This window comes from Nelusetta ayraudi, unplaced genomic scaffold, assembly GCF_046127955.1.
Source record: "Nelusetta ayraudi isolate G7.1 ecotype Tasmania unplaced genomic scaffold, CSIRO-AGI_Nayr_v1 ptg000073l, whole genome shotgun sequence".
NCBI lineage: Eukaryota > Metazoa > Chordata > Actinopteri > Tetraodontiformes > Monacanthidae > Nelusetta > Nelusetta ayraudi.
This window is the reverse complement of record NW_027466123.1, coordinates 593,102-620,698: the sequence shown is the minus strand read 5'-3', so window position 1 is coordinate 620,698 and position 27,597 is coordinate 593,102. Positions and strand designations below refer to the sequence as shown.

Below are 27,597 nucleotides of genomic sequence, written 5' to 3'. Positions count from 1 at the left end.
CCCGTCACCACTGCGGGAGAATTTATTCCCCATGACATCGAACCCCCAGCACCGCGCCGGCCGAGGCGGCGACTCTACCTGTTGGCAGCCCTCGACGAGGACGAAGACGAGTCCCCGTTTTCATGGATGGCGTCGCCGTTCTGCTTGACTTCTGGAAACGGGGTTAAAAAAACGACCCAAGAAAAAAAAAACAAAAAAAAAAAAACAGGCAGGTTTTCATCAAACATCGCATCTCGGACGTTTCACAAGTTCACGTCTCGCGCCAACGAGAGTCGGCCTATACTCACTGGTGCCATTTGCGGCGTTGCCGTTGGTGAGCAGCGGCGCCGGCTCCTCCTGCTCGCCGGCTGCGCTCAGCTTGTTGAGGTGGACCGTCAGCTCCCCGACGTAGACCAGGGCTCCTTTCTGCTCGGCGCTCAGGTGCAGCACCTCCTTCACGTTCTCCACTTGGCGGGCGGATGGGGGGGAAGAGAAGAGCAAACAAATTGGCGTCAACCAGTGGTGTAACGCAGGTTAAAGCGCCCGCGTGTAACCGCCAGGAAAGGTCCCGAATGACCATGCAACCGCTCAAAAAAAAAAAAAAAAAAATACTGCCATATCGGTATGGGGTGTTGACCTCGCTCAGTGTTGAGAAATGGAAAGTCGGAGTAAAAATCACACAAACAATTTAAAGCCGATAGAAACTATTTAAAAGCGCCAAGTTAAAAGTGACACATTTATACGCACGTATACGCATATAAAATCGTTACGTAAACAATGACAGTGATTAATTGCCATGTCTGAAAAGGCCAAAACATACTGCTTTTAAGGTCAACTGAAAAGGAACCAAAGCAAAGTTCCGACGGAATCTGTGTCCCTGAAGCCAAGCGGTATTTAGCTCTTTATTGAAATGACTCTTAAAACGCACAAAATCCACGTGCGTTTCAGCGCGTGCAGCCGAGCCAAGCGCCCTTGTGAAATAATATTCAAGGATCCTCGTCGTTACATTTCCCATTGTGCTGCTCCAAGGCCTTAGAGAGGTCCAAGGTGGCTTTGCCAAGCAGGGTATCCGTCTTCAAGGTGTTGTGGCTCCATACTTTGAAATCCACCTGCGTGTGCGGCGTTACATTCCTTTTGACGAAACAGACAAAACACACACAAGAAACACAATTTTTAATCAAAGTCATGAAAAAAAGGCCATCACATATCAGATACACACACACACACATATATATATATACACATACATATACATATGTATACATACGTATGTATATATATATATACATACATATGTATACATATGTATATATATATACATATATATATCTATATATACATATGTATACATATGTATATATATATACATATGTATATACATATATATATCTATATATATATATCCATATACATATATATATATATATATATATATGTATATATATATATATATATATATACACACACACACACACACACACACACATATGTATGTGTGTATATATGTATATATATATATATATATATATATATATATATATACATATGTATGTGTGTGTGTATATATATATATATATATATATATATATATATATATATATATATATATATACATATATATATATATATATATACGTATGTATGTATGTATGTATATATGTATATATACATATATATATATATATACACATACATACATACATACGTATATATATATATATATATATATATATATATATATATATACACATACATACGTATATATATATATATATATATATATATATATATATATATATATATATATATATATATACACACATACATACATACATATATATATATATATATATATATACGTATGTATATATATATATATATATATATATATATATATATATATATATATATACATATATATATATTATATATATATACACACACACATACATATGTATATATATATGTATATATATATATATATATATATATATATATATACACACATACATATGTATATATATACACATACATATGTATATATATATGTGTGCAGGACCTCGCCGCCAAAAATGTTGGCTCCAGAAGTCTGAGTCTCGTGAAATCTTGGACTCTTTTTACACCGAACGAGCCCGACAGTGACGTGTGGGGGTCAAAATCAGCCGGAGAGAGAGGAAAATATCTAATGCCTCATCTTTCATGAGAAAAAAAAAACACATCCACGGGGCAAACGCATGACGAAAAACAAGGCTCCGTTACATCTCATTTGCAATAATTACCAGCGTTTCACATGTTCATTTACTTGTGGTGTCCTGACACGCACAAAGAAATATATAGATATATAATTCAGGGTTCCTACCGGTTTCATCAGATTAAATTCAACTCTTTTTAGGACCTTTTTAAGACCATGTATATCAAAAATTAATATTCTCGGGCCCATTTCACCGGCAAAGAAAAATGAAATCCTTGAATTTCAGAACATTAATTTATTCCAACAAACAAAACGGCTAGCTGGCCAGCGCCTGCTGCTTCGGGCGCATTAGCAGCTAGCTGGCTAGCTGGCGGGAACCCGGCGGCGAGGGCAGGAGTTTGTTCTCTTTCCTCTGACATACTTTGCGTGCTTCGTCGATTTGGCACGGGAGCCCAACGCCTTCACTTCACTTCCGTCGTTCCGATTTGAAACCTCTTCTTGCACGCGCAGTGCAGTAAGCCGCAGAAACGTTGTCCGACGTTGGTATTAACCAATGCCGAAAAGACATTTCATCCATCCAACGTACATTTCCCCATGTTCCCAGCATGAATTAGCTAGCCGCTTGCCTTGTTGTCTGTGTCTGTGTTGTGATGCTGGAGCGTGCTTCTTTTTTTTCCTTTTTCTTTTTCAAACCGGCGGTTGGCACCCGGCATATTGGTGCGTTGATGAGAAGTTACATACAGCACAATTTTTAAGACCCAGATATCAAAAGACTTCAAGACTTTTCCGAGTCTTTTTAAGGGTATTATTTCCAAATGCACAAATGCTTTTAAGACTTTTTAAGACCCCGCGGGAACCCTGATAATCACAATGCGGGCCAAATTTGGGCCGCGACCAGAGGTTGGCACCTTTGGCTTAGAATGACAAAACACAACCTCCCCGACCCAAGACAAACAAACAAACAAACAAACAAACAAACAAAAACCATAGAGAGGGAGAAGGAGTGGCTTCTTACAGGAGCAGCGCCTCTTCCCACTTGGGGCTGGAGGAGCTGTGGGACTTGGCCGTGCGGCGGGACTCGCCCTCCGCTGTCACCTCCACATAGATGGCGGTGCCGAAAAGGCTCTTCTTCCTCTTGATCTTGCCGCAGGACACTGGGGTGGGGGGGTGACACGGAGGATTGGTCAAAGTGGGAACGCTGCGGCGTTGGCTCTTTTGACGAGTCGAGTCCAGCCATTTCTCAACTGGTGGGTCGCAACCCCAAAAGTGGGCAAACTTTTTGACTGGTGGGGCCACAACATACAGCTATTTTATGTAGGGCTGTCCCGATACGATACCGATATTTCAACCTTGAATATCGGCCGATACCGATAACAATCCGATATCGGCATGCTACAAATGAAACATACTTTCATTATTTATTCTGTGGAGTGTTAAAAAAGGCAGCATCAAGTGATATTACTCAAACTGAGAGTAAGAGTCAAAAACAGTTGTATCGGAGAACATACCACTTATTATTAACAATTATTTAAAAAAAAAACAACTGCGGAATAGAAAAAATAAATAAAAAAAATAAATCAGGAGTCTGTGAAACAATGACCCCAATTAACTTATACTGCAAACAATTCAAACATTCTGAAAGCAACTGAGAGCAGGAACAAAAAAAAAACAACAAAACAATATTGTCAGTTAACTAAACTCGCGATGACCCCGACTCCTCCATCTCCACTTTCTGCAGTCCCAGCATGATGTGGAGATTATTTTTCCGCCGGAGTAGAATGGACTGCTTTCTATCGGAGTGTTAATATCGGAGACTTAAGATGACGTCCGATGTAATCCGATATTCATTTTTTTGGCTGATATCAGACCGATATCCGATATCAATATCAATATAGGACGAAAACAAGACTTTCTAACCGCAAAGTTTGCGATTTCATTGACGCGAGTTCCGGTCACGTGACTTGCGAGCGGCACGAAGCACAGCGAAGCAGGTAGTGAGAGGAGTCGATGCTGCGACGAGCTGGACGGACGGAGCGACACGCAAGGAAAAGGTCTTCCTGGTTGCCACCAACTGGTGGCCGTAGTTTAGCAAAACATGTAGTTTGCCCATGCCTTGACTAGACCACTGTTTTTCAACTTTTTTAAAAATTGTTTTTAAAGAATGACACTTTTTAGCCCAATAACGACAATATAGCCTCTTCGTTTATTTCTACACACTACACAGTGTGAAACCTGTTTAGATGCACACGAAGCTGACATCCAGGGAGGAAAACAGGCCTTTTGAATCACAGCCAATCCGCAATGGAATGCTATGATGCATATTTTTTTTTTTTTTTTTTTTTTTACATCAATTTAATAAAATTGGATAATTTTTCACGGCACACCTGACATTATCTCACTGTGCTTTCGAGCGCTGAATTCAGGGTGCCGCGGAATAAATTTGGGTCCTGCGACTCCTGGCTAGAACACTTATGAGAACACTACACACACACAACTGAGTGAGTGAGTGAGTGTGTGTGTGTGTGTGTGTGCGTGTGTGCGTGCGCACTCACCAACGGCATGGAGCTGTGACGTTCCGCTGTGGTTATGGCTAGACTCAGCTCGAGATGAGGCCGTGGCCATGTCACAAACCACAGTGGGAAACCTTCAGGGGCCACAAGGACAAATATTCAAGACAAACATTGGACTGGCGGGAGGAGCATACGAGTCGGAATCAAGCCGTCAGGAAATCGTAAATGCTTAAGAAAAAAAAAGAAAAGAAAAAAAAGCAAAACCGGGGAAAGAAATTCTGCTCGTATATTTGTAAAATCTTATTATTTAACTTTCTAGATTCTCTCTTTTTTTTTGGTGCACTTTCTCTATTCGTCTTAATGCACAACCACGTCGGGTTTTGCCGCACAAAAATTTCCACCGACACGCAGCAAATAAAAATCTTTGAATCTGAAGTTTACAAAAAAACAAAACGTAAAGCAGGAAACCGAAATCTACACTCACAAGTGGCGTGCGCTGCAGGACCCTTTGGTTCAGCCCACTCCGTGTCCCATGATTCCCCTGAAAGAGAAGTGAGCGTCAGGATCAAGCCGTCGCGTGCGCTCCGCTGCGGCGTCAAGACGGACGGTCGAATATGGATCAAACTACATCCATTTGGGTTTTTTTTGGTTTGTGCACCGTGGAAAAACTACGCGAGACCGTTGCCAGATTGATATTAATTAAAAAAAAATAATATAAAGAAATAAATTAAAATATCTATCGAGTAAGAAAGGAAAAAAGGTAAAAAAAATAAATAAATAAATAAATAAAAAGTTAGGGTAAGGCAAAAAAAAAAAAATAATAATAATAATAATAATATATATATATATATATATATTACATTTTTTACATTTTTTTTTACATTTTTCCCTGTGTGTCGTTAAATGATGGTGTAAATCAATTCGGAGACAGAACGACTAAATCAAGCCAGCGAGGAAAGTCGGAAAGTTTGCTCTTCACTGCTGGTCACCACTCGTTGTCTCATCATCTCCTCTCCTCCAGTACGGGCAAAAAGTCGAGCCAGAGGGGCCAAAGGGCAAAGGTCAAGGCCACAGGTGGCAGCATCGCAAATTCTGCAATACGAGTTTCGCACGTGGAAGCTGTTCATTTTTAAAAAAAATTTTTTTTAGCATTCATAACTTTTAATGCTCTGCACCCAAAGCGCCAGGTTGGAAACGTTTGGTGACGGTTCACCTCCGTAAAGCTCTCTATGTTTCACTTTAACGACGCCGAATTCAGAAGAAAACCGGCCATGTATCGACTTCCTGGAAACGACGATAAAGTTAAATACGCTTCTGGAATGGGCTAGCGGGTTAGCCGCTACCGCCGCGCTGTAATGACGTCGCAAACGCTTTGTCGAGCCTCCGCGTTCGATTGCATGAAGCCACTTGGTGGAAGTGAGGAGTTTGCATTTAAAAAAATAAAAATAAAATAAAATTTAAAGCGAAAACTTCAAAAGTTTGCTTAAATTTCACTTTGGAAATACAGTAAAATTCAAGTGAAAAGAGAGGAAACGGCCATTTGTCTTTGGATTTGCAATGGTGCTGAATCAACGCCTATGCGAAAGATTGCCATTTGACTTGACGTTAAAGGGGGCCAGTGTGTAGTAGTGACGTAGTGAGCCGTGAGGGTAAGAAGGCGTGCATACTAGTGGGGAAACCTTTGCACTGTACGTTTTAATCCGACGGCATTTGATTTTGCAACGCGTGGCTTTGCGCTAAAAATGCCACGCGCACTCTGCAAACATTTTTTTTTTTTTTTTTTTAAATCTCATCAGCAAATGCGGTGAAAGGTCACCTCAAGGTCGACACCTGTTTTCTGATGTCCCGCTCGATCCGAGATCGCTCTTCTTCTGCCAGCTGTCACGTCGCCGTAAATCACCAAAATCCCAAACAGATCCACGCCCTAAGCTTCTCTGCTGTTGTTTTTGCTCATGTAAATGCTCGTTATTGTACGAAAACACACACCGTCCTGTGCCCGGAGTGGGCCCTGTGCATGTTACACAACATTCACTTTTATGTTTTTGTTTGCGCCAAAGTAGCCAAAATCCGTGCCTGAATCGTGAAAATAGACTTGCTTCGAATGTCGCCCGGCATAAACAGCCTCAGCGATGGCAAAACAGCTCTTCTGTCTGTGTGAAAGCAGCAGAACTGCCTGTCAGATAGGAACTAAAACTGAGATCATTCAAATGAAAAAAAAAAAAAGACCCGTTAAGAGTTTAACGGCTGCTGCTGCTGCTGCGTCCGTCCCTGCTCAAGACCGGTCCTATTATCTCTGCGGTGGCGTCAGACTTTTCTCAGTCTCCAATGTCAAATGACAAAGCATAATGGTTGTGTGTGTGCGTGCGCGAGAGAGAGAGACGTCGGTGAAAAGTCGGAGCTCAATGTCAGATTGTAACGCGAGCAACGAAAACATTAATCCCCCCCCCCCCCCCGACAACTAGCGCCTCTACATAACTGATTGAACGCTTGTTATTTGCATTAGATGAGACACATATTGCACTGATGGTTCACAATACCCGGCTTATCCTTGCCACGGCATGGTCTTTTGCCCATCTGCTCCTGTTTGTCAGTTTGTTGTGCACGGATTGACTTTAATGTTTCTTGGAATTACCGCGTGGTTTATTTTTTGTGTTGTTTTTTTAGTGTTGCAACAGTGATTGTTTTCTTTTCTTCCAAATTTGGGATCAATAAAGTAGATCTACTCTATTCTACAAGAACTTTATAGTGTAAAGAGAGGGAGAGACAGTGAGAGAGAGAGTGAGAGAGTGTGTATGTTGGCCATTTGTTTATTCTTTATTTATATATTTTCCTAGATATGATAGAAAGTTGGGTAGAGTTTTGATTTTTTTTTGGTAGAATAAATTTGGTTGTGGGTACATGAATGTGATGTGCCGTCTAAAAATAGCAATAAAAAATATCCCTAAATGATGCTGCGGTTGCTCTTGTCGGAGCGACTGAAAAAAAACAAACAAAAAAACTGGCTTGCGCACGATTCCTCAATGACGAAAGAGAAGAAATGAGTCAAGTCATTAAAAAAAAAAAGAGAGAGAAGCAGTAAACGGAGTGCAAAGGTTGTGGGGGGGGAGGAAACACTCTCAAAGGTACCAACTGGAACGTCTTTTCGCAGGGCAGTGGGAGAAAGACTGGCCAAGCCATTTTCGCCAATCATTTCTCTCTGCAATGGGAGCCAGGAGCCCGGGCACGGGCAAACTACGGCCCGAGGGGCCACACGCGGCCCGTTGAGCTTTTTAATCCGGCCCTCCTGAATTTGAAACTATGTTAATAAAACCTTATTTTATGTTTTAGTTTCCCTGCGTTCTGGCATTTTCTGCCACTGTGATGATGATGATATCGTGAAGAATAACATAACTCTGAATTGCTTTTACATAGCAGGAACTGTTAGCACTCGAAAAAAGAAGCTGCATTTGTGTTTTGTGTTTAAAGAGTCACTTCATCAATCAGCGTCAAAGACGCATTTTGTTGGAATTTTGCTTTGGTTCATTTTCAATTGACACTAAAGCAACAACTTTTGTTTTAGTTTGTTGTTGTTTTTTTTTAGTTTTTTTTTTTTTTTTTTTACATATTTCATGATTGATGTTTTTAATTGACGTTTTAATCCTGATGTCTTAAATTCTTGATTCTGTAAGGTGTCTTGAAAGGCGCCTACAAATAAATTTATTATTATTATTATATATTTTTTTCCTCCTATGAGGTGGGTCACCAAAACACTCCATCCATCTGCTCCTGCCCCCCTCTCTCTGTCACATTTTAGAAGCCATTGTGGCCCACCTGTCAAATTCTTTTCGTAGTCCTGGTCAAGCTGGGCTAGGGGTGGATCCAAATGGTTTTGGGGTGGTTCTGGTGGTGGTTCTAGGTGGTTTTTATGATGTTCTGGGGTTGTTCTATGTGGGGTGGTTAGAGCCCAGGCATGGGCAAACTACGAAACCGAAAACTATTTTTTTATCCTCCTATGAGGTGGGTCACCAAAACACTGCATCCATCTGCTCCTGCCCCCCTCTCTCTGTCAAATTATTTTCCTAGTCCTGGTCTAGCTGGGCTCGGGGTGGTTCTAAATGGTTCTGGTGGTGGTGGTTCTTATGATGTTCTGGGGTTGTTCGATGTGGTTATGGGGTGGTTAGAGCCCAGGCATGGGCAAACTACGAAACTGCAAACTATTTTTTATCCTCCTATGAGGTGGGTCACCAAAACACTCCATTCATCTCCTCCACTGATGCCCCACCAGTCAAAAAGTTTGCCCACTCCTCATCTAGACGAATATTAACTATTCCTCATTACCGAAACAGCAAGTTTCAAGCGCAGCACGGAAGTGCTTTGACTTAAATGTAAGACAAAAAAAACCAAAAACAAACCTGTGTTTTGCCCAACACCTTAACGCAAGACCTTGAAGAAAACAAAAATATGACGACAACAACACTAAAAGTTTCATGGGGAAACGGGTTGTGTCATGTCCAGTTTGAGAAGTTCAGTCAAGTAGAAATCCAGTTCCTCGGGCATAAAGGAGCAGAGTACCTTGGTGACATTTCAGAGGATGGTGGTCAAAACATGTAGCCTCTTAACGTGTGTGATATGCTTCGCAAGCGTTCGCTAACTTTGCAGTCTCCTGTCACGCAAAGGTTATCTTCCCGAGTAACCGTGACTTGATTGTAGAACGAAAAAGGCCTGGTTTATGTGTCCAAATCGAAACAGCGGAAACGTTCCTCTGTTGTGCTGAAAGATAAGGCCCCCCCAAGTCACTGGATATTTAACAAAGTTGACCCTTGTGCCAGATAAAGCCCGAACGCTGGCAGTAGTTTGCTACGACAGCTTTACCAAACGTCGCGTTAGCTTTCGAAAAGCTAAGTCGGGTAGACGGCGGAAAATCTTGTAATTTCGCGTTTGTGCGTCACAGCTCGACTTTGCTACTGGCAAATCAAAGTAATGACACAGCGAACGTATTCGAGAAGGCACTGCGTTGCAATAACAGGCAACCACACGCCAGGCTCGTGTCGTTTAAACAACTTAGTGGTACCCGGACGCGGCTAATTTAGCGGACTGAAGCTAACGCGGTTAGCCGTGTCGTCCAATCGCTGCCCGTTAGCCGGCTAACAAACATAGTTTGGGGGGGGGGGGGATGTGCTAGTGATCAGGCGGTCCGGTGCTAGCAGTCGGACAGTTTAGTGAACTGCTTGAAAGACAGGGTCCAATTCCAGTTAGTCAACGGCGAAAAAAGAAACAAGTGGCTCGCAAGGGTTCGACTCATAAAAGCGGGCGTGTGTTTACCTTGTGTGGCGCCCCACTCCAGCTCCAGCTGCTTACGTCTCTGCGGCGTTACGGTTGTCGGTGAAAAGCCCAACCGCGCAGGCCTCCACAGTCGGCTACGGCTCTCTAGCCATCTCTGAAGGAGCAGGAGTCAGCCGGGGAGCGAAAACATACGGGCGACAGGCGCGCCACCTCAAATATCGCCGTGTAATAACAGGGAATTCGACAGTTCGCTATTTACATTGCACACATCGTTACTGCGGATATCGGCATTGCTGTTTTTTGGAATAATTCTCAAGTTTGTTGTGGGTTTTTTTTTCTTTTTCAAAAAAAGGTGTTGTTATTATTATATATATTTTTTTTAACTTGGAAAATATGCGTTTTTGCAACACCATAAAGAAAATATGTGATTTTTTAAATACAGTCAAATCTGGGAGTTTTTTTTCTTTCTTCTTCTTTTTTTTTTTTTTTTTTTAATAAAATGTCACTGTTTTTATTGAGTTGTCGACTGAGAACAATGCAAAAAAAAAAAAAAAAAGAAATGTAGAGAGGTATCATGCAATATATTCAGTATGTTTGGTTTAAATCTATTTTGCTAATTTTGCCTTTTGATATTCCCTTTGCTTTTGTTTTGTGCCACAAACTTTTGATTGACACACTCAAATAAAAGCCCTAAATCTTGTCGTACATGCAGTATGACATCAAGGCACCCACCTTCTGAGTCTTTCTGTGGATGTCTTTTTCTTCACATCCCTGTGTGTAGTGTACCTCCTTCGAGCACTACAGAGTGATTATTACAGGGACGAATGAGGGGAGAAAAAAAAAAGGTTTTACAATTGCAAGGTCAAATGGCCTGTTTATTTACTTTCACTCCAACTAAGTGCTCGATATTACAATTGTCACCAGGGTGTTTGGTACATGGGAAGAGGCTGCATGATGACAGGTTCCGCAGGGAGTGAATGGAATTTATAAATTTGGGGGGGGATAATTCTGCTTTTGTCGCTTTAACGATATTAACAGAGATAAAACATCTGTGACAACAAAAATCCTAACTGTTAGAAATTGTAAGTAGTGATTAAATCTGCACTGTGTTTTGTGTGTGTGATATTTTCTCCCTGCATGCCTGATTCTATTTTAAAGACTTTTCATAAGTAGGCTGGTGAGCACTCATTTCAAAATTGAAATACAGGGGGGGAAGCTAAATTTTTAAATATTTTTGAATGCTGCATTAGGTTCAAGCGGTGTACAAGTATGAGGGGTTGTGGATGCCTCTTATTAGATAATCTGATAACAGTCAAAAACAGAAAACACACAAAAAAAAAACATTGTTGGCATGCTGAGGTTCTGGCGATGCTGTTTTTTTTTTTTTTTTTTGAAATTCAAAAATTTGAGTTACATCGGCGGGTGTCAGTGGGGGCGCGGTCGCGCCGGCTCAGTCCCTACAAAGCTGCTTGCAGCTTTAATTTTTAATGCAATCCCTCAGCATCTAATCTAATTTTTTTTTTTTTTTCAATATATATATATATAATATATATTCTTCTTAAGATTAACTTTTTAATCTTCCACTCGCATACATGCATGCAAAACAAATCCAGCCCTTCCATTATGAATCTTTTTTTTTTTAGGTCCAGACATTCTGTAAAAGCTCAGCCTGATTTGTATCACGCTCTTGCTTATTTTGGCCAAGGCCAGTCTCCCGCGTGGAGAGGCTGCCAGCATTAGCTCGTTTTGTTCGCACCCGTGCCAAAAATGATCCTCACTCCACAGCTTCCCCTTGGCCACCTGCTGACCTGACTCGCTCGCTCCAGCTCACCACCAGACAGAAGCACAGTGATGAACTTATTTGAACGGTCTCCGTGTGTTTGCTCCAGCTCTCTGTGTTTTTGGATGTCGTGTCACTGTTTAAAGCCCCAGCGGCGTGGAGAATGTTCCATTTATGACCTGGACCCTTCAGAAACACACATACGGCACGTTACACTTCTCTTCATAGTCTTCCTACGCTGACCCAACGTCGTAAATGGCATGTATTTTTAAATGTGGCAATGATAAAGTATCATCCAAACATCCCAATTGGGGAGTTTGGCTTTTAAAGTTGATGCATTGTTGTTTTCTTTCCAAGTTCCTGTCCTCAAGGAAGAATCAAGGGCTCCTCTGAGTGATTTATCCACCAACAACGTTACGACCATTAAGATTTCTGAGGGAAAAAAAATCTCCTCAGGATCCTCATTGTTGCTATCCAAAAAATATCCTTTGCAAGCGTCACAAAACTCAGCTCCACAAAATAATTGATGGTCAATGGAAGGCATGCTGACACATCACACAGTTCATCATAAAAGCCCTTATTTTGAAATGTGTCACACTTTGTCACGCAAGGTAAATCAGCACCACGGAAGTATTTTCAAATAAACTAAGAACAAAAGTGCATGGCAAAAAAAAAAAACAACTGTGTTTTTTTGCATTTGGTACTATACAGATATGATATCTGTTTTAATGGGGACCATGCAGGAAAGCAACATGACAGCAACTTTGAAAGATTTGGCAACATTTCTCAGTGTTTCTTTGTCATTTGTTTTCAGGGTTTAGTAAATATGCAACATCCCATGTTTTGGCAGCTGGTTGTCCTGAGAATAACTGGAACTAGACATCCATCGGGATTGCCAGGAACACCATGTGCTTCCCAAGAGGACAGATGTTTGTCTTGTGGCGCAAATCTAGCCCCTAAAGTCTCCTTTTTTCTGCTTCCTTATTTTGTTTTTTTTACTGTTATTGTTAATTTTCTTTGGATTGCTTTGATATATTAATTTTTCATGTTGTGTGAATTATTTGAAACAAATGTCAATAAACCAAAAACAAAAATTTGTGAAGAACCTTAACTCAATGTCAAAACTCAACAATACCAGGGTGCTTGTGAGGGCTGAGCAGCATCTGGGCCCCATAACACATTTCATTTTCTGCTCCACAGAAGTGACTTTGCGATGCCACACGCATTGAACTTGCATTACGGTATTACCGTGAGCAGCATTGTAGCATACTCATGGAAAAGTGCATTTTGGAAAACACTCAAACTTTGCACCGAGATTAAGCAAAGATACAGGTGATGCTCAACAATTCTTTCGTCAATGCATCACTGACAAAGCACAGATCGCGAAAAAGGAGAACTAAGCTCGGGGAAAGCCATCACGTTGAAAAACACAGGACGTAATGAGTCTGATGTGAATAGTCGCGTCGGGAACGAACAATCCTCACAGCCAATAGAGTGTTTGCCTTGACATGCACGCCCGTGGTGATGGAGAACTGGGGCCAGGTGGAGAGCCAGTGCGCTGCGCTGGAGTGCTGATGAGAGGCAGGTGTGTTCAGGGAGAGTGCTGAGGAAATAATTGCAAACAGGCCCGCGCGGCCAGGTGAAAAGTGGACTCTCGCACCAGCGCACAGTGACAGGATTTATTTACTCGTGAAATACTGCCAAGGCCTTTAACAACTTGAGGAGTCACATGTGTTGCTGCTAACTTGCAAGCCTCCATTAGCGCAGGTTGCGCTTGCAGATGTGCACGCTTCCCCGGACGAGTTATGTGAGAGCAACCAGTGCCATCGCAGGTGCTGGCTTTTGAACTTTGCGTTGGTAATGACTTTGAATTTTTTGCTTTTGTCTTGCCTTGGTGGGGGGAGGCTCGCATTCATGATTTACAATGTGTGTGTTGGGTGTGTATTTGAAATGGAGACTGGACATTGCGTAATGAGATGGACCTGCTGGAACTGCTTTCCCCTGTGTGTTGCTGGTTCGGCGAAGTGCTCAACACAACTTTACGGTCAAACATCACACATACTCAACATATGACATAATGAATGAAATTTCAATCCTCACAGACCCATGGTGCAATAGGCAGAGAAAAATAAAATAAATAAAAAAATAAATAAGATAAGATAAAACAAATAAAATTGTGGGATTAAAATAGACAAAGATAAACTATACAAAGTATTCACAGTAAGGTGAGGTAGTGCGTGTCGTGCAGTTAGGGGGAGATAGTCTATAGTCTATGTGTGTGTGTGTGAAGGGTGGGTGGGCAGAGTTTGTCAGTGAGGGGGGCATGGAGGATGGCAGGGCAGAGCAGGGAGAGCATTGAGCCTTGGTGGAAAAAGCTGTTCTTTAGCCTGGTGGTTTTGGTCTGGAGACTCCGTAGTCTCCTCCCTGATGGCAGCAGGCTGAAGAGACTGTGAGATGGGTGGGTGGGGTCACCTACAATCCTGATGGCTTTGCAGGTGAGGCGAGTGCTGTAGATGTCCAGCAGGGAAGGGAGAGAGACACCAATGATCCCCCGAGCTGCACCCACGATGCGCTGCAGAGTCTTTCGGCAGGCCACGGTGCAGGACCCGCACCACACAGTGATGCAGCTTGTACGGCATGCTTTCGATGGTGCCTCTGTAGAAGGTGTGCATGATGGGGGTCAGTGCTCTGGCTCTGGCTCTGGCTGCCTTCACACCTCGTACCAGTGGACAAGAGCATTGGTCCTGGTTTTAACCAAAACATGAATCCTGTTTTTAACCATTTTACCAAACAATTTAGATTCTGTTTTGTTTATAGCACAATATGTGAGGGAAAGTGACCACTGGAGAACCAGCTAGCCACCCTTGTCTGCGAAGGACTGAGCATTGCACAGATTCCTTTGTTTATTACCCTGTCTTCTCTTGACAGTCTTTCTTGTTTATTTCTCCAAACACTTTGGCTAACCTTTGTGGTATTTTGTTGTTCCCCGTTCAATGTGGGGCTAGCGAACGTCCGACAGAAGGCTTCTTTCAGCCGCACCTGCAGTTTTAATGGATGTTTTGTTGTGTGAATGTGTTTTAAATAAGACCAATGTCTTTCTTCCTCAACCCAAATTCCACGTAATGGAGGTGTAGGATTTCAGAGACACATTTAGACTTAACTTTTTTAGCTATATGTAATGTTCTTTTCTATGTACTAATAATTATAAACATAGCACGGTACAGAAAAGGTAACAAAAAGGTACACAACAAAACGTGAACGCACTCTCGATAAATGGGGGTGGAGGAGGAGGCGGGGCGAGGTTTAGGTTTATTAGACTTGACTGCGAGCAGTCAAGTCTAATAAACAGACTTGCCTACTACTTAGAAGGTCCAGGTATTTGAGCCAGGGATCACTTGGTTTGTTTGTGCTTCTTCCAAATTCCTTCCAAATCTTTTGAGTGTAAAATAGGTTCTGTCTGGTAGACGCAGTGGCAGCCCGTCCGTCAGGACCAGTGAGGGCAAGCCAGTGCTGGCCTGAATTTATTTAAAAAAGTACATTTTCCCAAAAATATGATAATTATATAACAGTTCAATAGTTGGTTTCGTTGTCGTCTCGTTGGTGTCTTATCCAAAACGGTTCAATGGTTTATTGGATTAGTTTGGACAAGAGTTTGAAGTCACAGTTTACTTTCGGTGGACTTATCAAAACTTTTGACAGCATCAGTGGCCTTAGTTTCCAACTCCTAATTATGATTTCAAATGCTCCGGAAATTAATTACTGTGTATGTGTAAAACGATGGATGGATTCTCGAGCCTTGGTGTCACATTGGGGGTATTATGGGGTACATCAATTTAGGGTGGACTAAGTTTGACATCACTGAAGGCCCACTGAAGGCCTAATCAAGTGAAGACCAACTAGTTAAAAGGTTATGAAAGCATCTAATAATCCTGCAATAATCCCATGACTGCTTCAAACTGTTTGCAGCGTTCACATTACACAGTAGCTTCAAGTGAAACATCCCTTTATTCAGTGAATAATAAGTGAATTATCCCTTTTAGGCGGTAAGATTCTTTTTGAGATTTTACATATTAAGGCGCCACTGTCTGGATTTATGGGATTTACCCAGAGAGGAAAATCACTGACAACAATATTATCAATCTCAATCTTTGAGGACATAATTTGATAATATTTCCTGGGGTAAAAAGAAAATTCCCCAGTATTATGGAAACTTTCTTGCACTTCTGGGTTGATTCAATGCCACACATCTGTCACACCAAGTCGGGGGGGACTAATAATATCATCGGGTTCAAGGAAGCCAAGATGCCGGAGATGCATTTGGAGAAGATGTGGTAAAGTTGACAGGAGTCATCCAGTCACTCTGTACAACAACCTCAAACATTGTATATACCTTTCATCCTTCATTTTGTGGATTAAATATGGGCTACGACTTCATGATGAGGAACAAAAATGAGGGTCCTGAGACTCCACCAGTTGAGAACCACTGGTGTAGGGGGCTTCCTGTTCCTCCTGCGGTCCACAGTGCCATCCTTGATCTTCCTGACGTTGAGCGCCGGGTGCTTGTGACTGCACCACCTGACGAAGCCCTCAGTCATTCCCTTGGGACCATTGTCCAAGTCTTCTTCTATTCTTCAATAGAAGAAGGACTGGAGTTCTCCTGGTTCTCCACGTGTGACGACGCCCTACAGGTGGAGAAGTTCACCCTCTGTGTCCACAAGCTGCTGTTAAAATTTCAGTGTCCATGAAACAGGAATAGCAGTGATCTTTGGTGATGGAGAATCAACCTCTCGTTTGCCTTCATTCGTGACATGACCTAAACGGTATCAGTCTCATGTCATGAGCACTGCAGGGGGCTAGCTTTGTTTGCCACCAGTTCTTGGTGTTTCCGCCACCATAAGCACTGATTCTAGGCACCATCCCCACTCGATGAACCTACGTGATTCTATGGCATCTCTGTATTAAAGCAGTGTGTGTCCCCCTGGGACCCCCTGAAAGCCTCAAAGCAAAATTTAAGGGGGTCCCAAACTTTTCAAAAAGCTACATATTTAAGATCACACAGTCTAATATTACATTTTTAAAAATATAATTCACAACAATTTTCCCTTGCCAAGCGCAGTTTGTTTGCTTGTATGCGTGTGTTGGATTGTCATGGCTTGCATCTATGAAACATTGTAAGGTCATTATAGGCCCCCTGAATGTTCAGGAAAATTAGCTTGACATTGGGTAACAGTCTGTGGGATAGGGACCGTAGCCACTCTCCACCTCCCAAAAAATTGACAGGTATTTCGTACATTGTATTACAGCAATATGTTATGCACGTTAACTTGTAGTTTTAAGGAGGAATTTAAACACATGGTTTCTATTAGGGTGATTTCAGTCTTCAGGTCTGTAAATGAGCATTCAAGTTGTCAACCGAGGGAAGGCAAGAGGCAATTACCCCTCTTGACGTACATTTCCGGAAATGTAAGGCAAGAGGCAATTACCCCTCTTGACGTACATTTCCGGAAATGCTACAAAACCCATTAGCCAATGCCAATGCAACAACACGTGATGCTTTTTTTCAATTGACGGCAACAGCGGCGCACACACATGCTGTAGTACCTTTGAGGTCCGTGCCAAAATCCTTTCGACAAAAATCTGTTCAACCAGAGGATGATGTAACGCGCGAGGCTTTCCTCCGCTTGACCGTTGTAGCCAGTAGGACGGTGTGCTGATTTCTCAATAAACAGCGAAGAAATGTGACTGCAGTGCAACAGGCTCCTTTCACTACGTTGTCGAACTGAGCGTTTTAAGAGATCGTTAGTTCCTTCGGCTATAAGGCTGTATAACAGATGTCTCCAAACTTAACATGTGCATTTTATCACTATTGGTAGTAAGTAATGTTTTTTTTTTTGTTTGTTGTTTTTTTGAATTTTTAGTTAATTTTTAGTTATTATCTATTTATGAATGTGTTTCAGGGGCTATGTGTTCTTGTGAGTATTTCTCTTGCTATTGCTGGACACCTGAATTTCTCCTACGGGAGATTAATAAAGTATCAATCAATCAATCAATCAATCAATCAATCAATCAATCAAGTCTCTTCAGGAGGGGGCCATGCCAATCAAACTGTTTTTCCATTGACCCATTCCTAGTATTGGAGTCAAGAAGACTAGAGAGCATCAAGATTGAGACAAGACTAAGGCATTTGGGGTTTGAGACCAAGACAAGACCAATACTGTTTATATCAAAGAAAAATCACAACAAAACAGAACAAATGACCAGTATCTTTTTTTAAAATTCAAGTTTGCTTCTACATAAGTGGAACAGCAACAATTTTATTCGGCAGAATATCTTTTAATCATTTTTATTCAACATTCTGCTGCTTCGCATGCTTTCTCTCATGATGCTTGTGAAAGACCTCAAAGTTACACACGGCCCCGGGGGATGAGGAGGATGAGGAGAACAAAAGCTTTCTTTCCTGTTATCATCGTTTCATTGCAGTGTTGGCTGAGGCTCTTGATCGAAAATCCCCAGTCCGCCCCGTCCAAGGCCGAGTGAAAATGCCTCAGACTCAGAGTACGAGATGAGATCGAGACCCGAGACCCATGAAAAAATGGTCTTGAGACCAGTCTTGAGACCAAGACCAATCTCGAGTACTACCAACACTACCCTTTTCACCATGGATATGTAAAATATAACCAGTGGATTTTGGGAGCCCCTTCTGAGAGGTCTCGTTGATATTTTGCGATATCAGCCAGAGACTTGTTAAACCCATTTACAGCATATTCTGTGTTAAAGGCGTTAATGTGGGTTCCTAGACGGGCAGTTTAACAGCAGGCACCAATAAAGCTAAGCTCTCTTGGACACCCATCAACCCTCATCAAAATCCGTGGTGGGCTTTAATGAACAACACCTCTTCCTTCACAACCGAATACTGCCATCGTAGCCCGCCATCATTCATCAACCCTCAGGCTGTCATCAAGTGTGACTCAGATACCAAAACCCCCTCCTTTGTCTTCCTCTTTTCACACTTAAAGCCAACAAGGGAATGTCTCTTTCGTTTTTACATTTGCTCCGTAACAGTGTTTCATAAGTTTCACTGCCTTGGTCAACCGTGAAACACATGGTTCACAGCCATGTAATCACCTGCTTTGCCATCGTGGCTTCGGCAGCGTCCGAGACCCTTTCCTGCTGTAAATGTGGGATAAATTTAGCCGTGTCTTCCTCATTGTCAAAAGGTTTACTGTGGTCGATCTTGAGTTGGCGTTTGAGAATGCGCTCTTTCGGCTGGTAACGAGGGCCTAAGATGGTCTTCTTCTATCTTTTTTAGTCATGCCCTTCCATCAGTAAGCTCATTATAACAAGCTCGTGCTGTTTCGACATTCTCAGAAAAACCTAAGAGGAAAAAAGGGAATAGAGGGAAGATGAAACAGAAAATCTGCCTTTGAAACAAAATGTAACGTATTTCAGAGGCTCATCTGCAAATGCTTAAGTTGGGTCGTTAGCTCAAACCTCATATATCAGTGCAGATATCAGCATTTCAACACTATAGGGACATTTTCTAATGCCAATAAAAATTCTTGAGTTTAACACAGCGAAATAATTGCCTAATATAATTCCTATCCTATAGAATCCTGCGATGAACTGGCAACTTGTCCAGGGTGTCACCCTGCCTTCGCCCTAAAACAGCTGGGATAGGCTCCAGCAGACCCCCGTGACCCTGAATAGGGATAAGCGGGTATAGAAGATGAATGAATGGATGAATGAATGAATGGATAATCCTACAGCGGCCAGGCACTCAATGAAACAAACGAAAAACATAGCAATAACAAAGCAATTCTCAAAATAAAATACATAAAATCTGAATGGGAGTAAACAACAGCTGAGGAGAAGCGCTTGTCGACCCTCGAGGAGAAATTCGCATCTCGTGTGAACAGGAGGGTTGCGGATTGCGCGCAGTTTTTGTGAGCATGCCGTTTTGTGGCGCTTCCACGTCTGGTGTGAACCCGGTTAAGACCCACAGTTGGCCCCTTTGGCCAATTTCTCATAAGAAATACTTTACATTATGGGGTTTAAACTGCCTTGAAATGCTAAACAACAGAATTTTACACATGCAATTCAAAACGCGATTAATCACAGTTAACAATGAAGATTCTGCGATTAATCGCAATTAAAAAAACTAATCGTTTGACAGCCCTAATGAATACATGTGCACATTTAGTGTTTTTTTTTCGAAATGAACCTAACAGCTGTGAGGGCCTTTTTGGGTTGTCGTGCAAACTTGATTTCAAATCAAAATGAATGGAAAACAAACCCGCAAATCATAAAATTTCCCTCGCTCATCAACGTTGCCATTTTTTTCTATTTAAATCATCTTTGACCACGACTGTGGTGGAGACTCCAACTGTGCTCTGATGACACAGCGAATCAAATGATAGCAGCTGTAAGAAAAAGAAGACGATGGAGAAAAAAGATTCCAAAGCACAAACGTTGTGTGACAAAAAACACTAAACGACAGACTTTAAAGTCAAACTTGAATGGAAGGTTAAAAACAATTTTTCACGTTTTCAAATTGAGAGGTTGAAAACAGGTGGCACCAAGGTTTTTTTTTGTGTGTGTGTTGTTTTTAAAAGTGAATGTCAGCGAGAATGTGAGTTTCTCCAGTTGTCTTGCCGATAGTGCCTTTATGTCTTTGCCAGTCCTGCCCTCATGTTTTCCACTGCTTTAAGGACTTCATGTTTTATATACATTTAAAAAAAAAAAAAAAAGAGAGAGACCTGCCTTTCTGGTTTTACTTGGCACACCATCCTGCATTCATTTACCCTGGCAAAAATGTCTTGTTGGGATTGAAAATGTACCCAGGAAGAGCAGTCTCGTGAAATTTAAAAGCTTGCATCACAAAAAAACGGACAAAGAGAGAAAGAAACACACAGGTTGGCCAAACCTTCAATCTGGACTGGATCAACTGCAACCATCAACGAGGGTTTTTCTCTGTTCCTTCATGGTTGATTTAAAATCACCCTGAGTGATCAGTTCATTTTTAAGTCTTTGTGAAAGGCATTTCAAAGTGTCCATCCATCCATCTTTTTCTGCTTAGCCTTGCAAGGTCTTCCAGCTGTCCCTCCCATCAGGCACTCCTCCTGCTCCAAGGCCAGCTGGGAAATAACTAGACTAGGCTAGGCCAGAATAAAATAGAATAGAAGCCTTTATTAATCCCTAATTGGGGAAACTTTGCACAATTACAGCAACAATATAGTGCACAAGAAGAAAAATAATATTGATTGAAAAGAAATAAAATAAAAAAATATTTATAGTGTAAGAAAGGAAAAAAAGCAAGATATTTACATCATGTGCACAGTTTTATGGACAGTAGGTTTTGTACATAATATTAACATATGAATAAGTGTTTTACTGCATATAAAACACTGCTGGAGCCTTACCCCATATGTCATGGGGCAAATAAAGGGTTACACACAGTTCATCATTGGGCCACATAGAAATACAAGCAAACATACACCCCCCCCCCCCCCCACACACACACACATACAATTTAGAATTCCCAAAGGTATAAGAAAAGTAAGACGAATGTTCTCTGAAACACATAAACGTACATTATTTGTTGCGCAACGGTAACAAACACTTGATTCAACCCAGAATTTGAATGCCTCCCAAGAAAAAGTAAAACATGTCAGAAGCTGAGGAGATTGCTTTATTTTGTTGCAGACAGGGGAATTCTGGTGAAAGAGTAGCTACACAGACGCACCGTTGTAACAACTTTTCTGTAGCCATGTAAAACTTTATTGCAGAGCAGTGAAGGAAAAGTAGAGAAAGAGAAAAAAAATACACAAACAGTGGCAGACAATGTAAATAAAGGCGAAGAACAGTTAAATCAGCAGTGTCAGAGAGTTGAATGAAGTGTAGCAAACATTATTCTGCAACAACAATAATCTGATAAACAATAAGTGTGATTTTTTTAAACAACAAACAAAAACAAAACAGAAGCAGAATTCTCACTTATAGACTGAAATTAAAGGAATATTTGAGTTTAAGTACATGTTTATGGTCCGCTATGAATATTTAAAGGTACCATATGATACCCATTTTAAGTTTTTTTTAATTTTTTTATCCTAAACTCCAGTGGACAAAAAAACCTCACACAAAACCAAACGGCATATCCAGCCCTCGGATGGGCCATTGTCTTTTATGAGTAGTTCAATCTCTAAGGACATATTAATGTAAAAAAAGAAGAAGCACATTTTGCAAAAGATGGGACCTTTAAAACCGATAACGATACCTACTACACTAACCAGCAATCATTTAAAAAGTGTATCCGATAAACAGCGTGACTGCCATAGCGATTATTTCTTCTTCTTTCTTTTTTCTTTTCTCATATTGTTTCTGTCAGCCAGCAGTCTGAGCTCGGGCTTTCCTCTCGTGCGTGGTTCCCCCACGTTTTCTTCTAGGTCGCCTTGTGATGCGACGACTTCATCTTCCGGCAGAAGCAGATGGCATTGAAGAAGCGACAGCGGCACACTGCGCCGGGGTCGCAGCAGCCGGCCGGGGGGAAGCAGCTCTGCGACAGCTGGGAGCAGCTGGCCTCCACTGGCCTGGCTGTGGTCTTTGGAGACGAGGTGGGCAGTCTATTAGACAGGACAGGGACCTCTTTGGGCTTCTGCACAGCGGAGGAGAGCAGAGAGACAGGGCTTAAACGGTAACACGGCTTATGAAAGTTGTAAAAACTTGATTACTTTTGTCCAAAAACGTCGCTTATAGGTCCAATGTGGAATATTTGGAGATTTTCGAAGAAGAAACAGCGACGTCAAGTGGTTACATTTTAGCTTGCAGCGTCGTTCGCTCCCTTCCCTCTATGAAGCTTGCCAGTTCACTGGCAAGTGTCGTATATATATATGTACATATATATAAATATATATATATATATATATATATATATATATATATATATATATATAAATATATATATACATATATATGTATGGTATGGGAAGGTGGACGAGGTATCCGGGTTTGGGTACGTAGGGCCACTGTAGTTCACTGGCAAGCTTGCAGCATCGTTCGCTTGCAGCGTATATATATGTATGTATATATATATATATGTATATATATATATATATATATATATATATATATATATATATATATATATATATATATATATATACATATATATACATATATATATACATATATATGTATGGTATGGGAAGGTGGACGAGGTATCCGGGTTTGGGTACGTAGGGCCACTGTAGTTCACTGGCAAGCTTGCAGCATCGTTCGCTTGCAGCGTATATATATATATATATATGTATATATGTATATATATATATATATATATATATGTATATATATGTGTATATATATATATATATATTATATATATGTGTGTATATATATATATATATATACATATATATATGTGTATATATATATATCAATTTCAAGGTCCAATACTCACTGGACCTTGACATTTATAAGCTCATACTTAATGGGGGAAGACATATTGCAAAGTTGGCTTAAGTGTTAGTGACTAACAATATGTTTTTTCACCGGTTGGTCTGTAAAGTGAAAATTCCACCTTTTACTGCCACCCAATATGAAAGCCTCCAAAACAGTAACAGTAACAGCACAAGCCAACGAGACGAATTTGTGGTCAATTTTAGAGGGAGCAACTTACCAGTATTTTGATGCTTTGTCTCTCGTAGTGTGCTCTCCTCGCAAACAGTGGCCTGTGTTTACCTTGACTTAAAAACCCTGTGAAAACATGAATTGACGATTAGCGGTCGGGAGATGAAAGCATCGGGACGTCAAGATACAAGGAGATGTGTGTGTGTGTGTGTATTATTAGGGTTGTGCATCTCTGGTCTGTGGCCGATACGATACGTCTCTCAATACACTACCAACGATTCGATATGTTAAAGATACGATACAATTCGTATATTTATGATGCGATACCATTCCCCTCCCCAATACGATGCAGTGCGATTCAGCACAGTTTGATCCAACACAATGCGATTTGATTTGAGACTCTGATGCAAAGGAATGATGCTATGCAATGTGAGTGAGTGAGTTTGATAGTTTGATTATTTGTTCACCAAAATACAAACATTCTGTATTATTATTATTTTTTAATTTGAAGGTCTTTTGGAAACAACTGCTTCACAATCAACAATAAAAAGGCAAGTGCAATATACTTTATAGAAAATAAATAAAACTTTCCTTATTGCTTACAAATGGACTTTAGTTAAATAAATTTATATATATATATATATATATATATATATATATATAAATAAACTGCTCTACCGATGCACTCGCATCCTGCCCGCGCATGTCTATGTAATCGATACGTATCGGTTAATCTTCCCATATGAAAATGATATATATTTTAAAGCTTAGTTAAAATACAGAGCCCTTTTTTTTCTTTTTTTTTGCCGGACTCTTTATTCTGCCAAGTCAAGTAAAGGAATATATTCATTCTTAAAAAAGACAAAAAAAAAACAAAAAAAAACAAAAACATTATTATGCAATTATTATGCAACATGATTATACAATTTGTAGTCGAATGAGGGAAACTTTTTTTGTTGGAATTCATTAATTATTTTTTATTTTTTTATTTATCCAAGTACAAGATAAAAAACATTGAGGTTTAACTTTACTGGAAGTTTGTACAGACAAATACGAAATATGACTATGTATCTCAGCTTGATTAAATGAGATCAAGGAAAATGATAAAGAAAAAAATAATCCAAACATGGAGGTGTGCCAGAAAATAGCCATTGTTTCTGCTCAGCAGGTAAATTAAACAGAGGTTCTGATCCCTCCAGGCCTGTTTGAACTTTTACGATATTTAAAGGTAAAAAAAAAAAACAACAACAAAAAAAAAAAACAAACCTCGGCAAAAAATGCAATATTCCACCAAGTTGGATTTTAGGATTCGTCACAATTAAAGATTGTACTTAATTTGAGCCCTTTTAGGGCCTTGGCATATTGAAACCCGGCCCTTCTGCGTGGCCTATTGCGGACAACTGCTTCCTATTCTTCCTATAGTCGGCTGCGTTTTCGTGAGCAAGGGCGCCACCGCTTGGCCAGTCACGCAAGACTTTGTTTGTAAATGGTGAACAACTCTCCTGTAAAAAAAAAAAAAAAAAAAAAAAAAAAACTTACAGGGGAAGTTTTCCAAGATGCCCTCGGTAGTTTTACAGCCGCTGTCACCTTCTCAAGCCGCGCGTGCGTAAATCTCAGAGCTGGCTGGCTCGCGAGAAGAATTCGAAGACGCGCATCAAAATGTGTTTTCGGGTTGTTTTTTTTGTCGATGTTTTTCTTTCTTCCATTTTACGAGTGCGTATTTGCGCCGCATCGCTGGGCGAGATAAGTAAAACGGGGCCGCTTCCATCCATAAACCGTGCACTGCTGCACGGCTCTCTCTGGTTCTCGATGGATTCCTGCCAGCAAGAATGACTTGACTTCTTCATTACTCCTCTGGCTGAGAGCAGTGCAGTAGATTGCGTCTCAAACGTTGCTTTATAAACGTGGGTAAGACGGCTGTCTGCGTCGGACTGCAATTCTGTAGCTCTTCCGTGCAAATAAAACGCTGCCCGTAAAAAAAAAAACGTCACCATATGGTACCACTTAAGTTGCTCGGGAACCTGACGTAAAGGGGTGTGACGCAACTTTTGACATGCTTTTCTCCTGAGCAAGTAAAGCAGCATCTATAACATGATGTATATCAATAACAATAGTCTATAATCCCTCCCCCCCCCCCCCCCCCCCCCACACACACACAAATATATCGATTTTAGGACGTCTTCTCGTAATCTACATCGCAGCAACATGGTGACATAGAAAAACGTTTTCAGCTGAACTGAATAAATAGCGCATTTCTCAAAGCGAACATCAGGATGAAGAGACGACAACCGTCAGATCACTTTATAGAATGTTGTGATCAGATTCCACATGTACTTCCCCGGGAGAACCCCGCGCTGGCGTCGCATCAAATTGTAGCGTCAAACTCAAATACCAAACGTTTTTCTCTTAACTCACGCTGCTTTGTTATGCGCGCCAACACATGGCTCCGAATGAGCACGTGAACGGAACACAAAAAACAACATTTTTTTTTCTTCCCCTTTACATTGAATGCAGTCCAGAAATGTGCAGCCAGGATCTACAGTCGGAAAACAAAATAGAACTGCACAGCTTCTGGTAGCCAAACAAGTAATATCGGCCTATTTTTCATGTCTTTCATGGCACTTTTTTTTTGTAAACCTGCAACCCGTAAAGTTTTATTTGTTACGGGATCCCTCATATAAAGTCCTATAATGTTAACAGGCCCCTTCATAAATTCTCCGACAAGTGTGTATTCCTTATTTTTGTTTTTTTGTTGATGCACATTTGCAGAGTCTTCAGTCGAAATTTTTTACAAACTCACAAACTCACCAATTCACACCAGCGGGCTCCAATTTATCACTAACATTAACCCCCCCCCCCCTGTATTTAAAAGATTACTTGCAGGTGTAAATGAATTAAAGCCTTTTACTTTGAAAACAAAACCTCTCTCTCTCTCTCGTTCATGAGAGAGTGAGAAAAACGCAAAAGAACCCTCAAGAACTCACCTTTGCTCTGCGGCAGGATGTGAGCGCGGCCACCTGCCAGGCCGCCGCGGCCCGCTTGCCCCTGGCGGAATGCGAAGCGTCCGGCGCTGGCCACCGCCACATGCGCCATGCACAGGCACGAGGCTAGCAGCGTTAGCCTGACCGCCAGCATTCTGACCCGCACGGGTTCGAAAGGGAGTAGTAGTCGTCGGTGGAGAGGAAAGATGTGAAGCTGCTGCTCGCTGTTGCTGCTGATGATGAAAAGATGCCACTGACTGCCGCTCCGTCCTGCTCTGCCCCCTCCCACCAGAGGGGGAGTGTTTGTAATGGGTGCGTGTGTGTGTGTGTGTGTGTGTGTGTGTGTGTGTGTGTGTCTGAGGTCCACCCTGTACACGCCCCTCCCCCAACCCCCCGTCGCTTTTCATTCATCACTCGCTTCTTAGAAGGCCGTTTCACGCCTTTAGTGGCCTTTTAGTGTGTGTGTTTTCCACACATCACATTCTCCTAATTGGCTCCACGACTTTTTCAACCCTTTCCAATTTGATTCCGCAATTTCACCGCGCTCCCGAATCGAGTCGTAAATCATCGCTCGGCAGAGGAATTGGCAGCAAAATACAACTAGCTTAGCAAATTCTGCTAAATTCGATGTGCGTATCCGGGGCCTTACCCACGCATCTCTGCTGTTTGTGCGGGTTGCACTAGCGGAAGATCAGCGTGCGTTGTTTCAAATGTTTCTCTTTTGTCTTCGAGCCCTCAGAGGGGCCGTGGGTCAGCAGACAATGAACAGGAGTGACGAACAGCCACGACGTTACTGTGAGACTCCTGCCGCGCATCGCAGCCAAAGGTCTCGTATTATCTGTTTCGCTGGAGGTCCAGAGTTGTTGAGTTGGCTGCTCCACCACAGTCTAATATGGTGAAAGATATATAGCGAAGACCAGCAGAAACACATGTTATATCAGGGATGAAATACCCGGGGGGGGGGGAATTTCTGCTCAATCCATCAGAATTTCGGTGCCTGCCAGTGCCTAACCCCTGCCCCCGCCCAACACATGAGAATATTTAAGCGCGCTTGAACCAACCTCTCAGCAACATTTGTCCACTAACTTCCCCTTAAACGGTAACTACCGCAGCTACTGCTTGATCTGAGAAGACACATTTTGGTGATGGCAAAGCTCTCGTGCTCAAAATGAGCGGCACACACACCAAATAACGAAAGATCCAGTGTTAAGACATTCTGTAGGACATAGATAGAACCAATATATAGTGTTAGGAGACATCTGTTGGAATGGA

General features: G+C 41.5%; 1 protein-coding gene across 2 annotated transcripts in view; it reads right to left on the bottom strand.

Annotated features, from left to right (window-relative positions):
- The window catches only part of LOC142899523 (NEDD4-like E3 ubiquitin-protein ligase WWP1), a 28,530-nt gene extending 18,390 nt beyond the window's left edge, over positions 1 to 10,140 (bottom strand). For both annotated transcript variants that reach the window (XM_076043140.1, XM_076043141.1), the window contains exons 1-7: positions 9,982 to 10,140; positions 5,165 to 5,221; positions 4,723 to 4,814; positions 3,186 to 3,324; positions 986 to 1,110; positions 288 to 446; positions 79 to 151 (exon numbers count right to left, since the gene is read on the bottom strand). In XM_076043140.1, the coding sequence (XP_075899255.1) occupies positions 79 to 151; positions 288 to 446; positions 986 to 1,110; positions 3,186 to 3,324; positions 4,723 to 4,792 (566 nt within the window). In that variant the 5' untranslated portion in view covers positions 4,793 to 4,814; positions 5,165 to 5,221; positions 9,982 to 10,140. The remainder of the gene's footprint in view (positions 1 to 78; positions 152 to 287; positions 447 to 985; positions 1,111 to 3,185; positions 3,325 to 4,722; positions 4,815 to 5,164; positions 5,222 to 9,981) is intronic.
- Between the last annotated feature and the right edge of the window lie 17,457 nt (positions 10,141 to 27,597).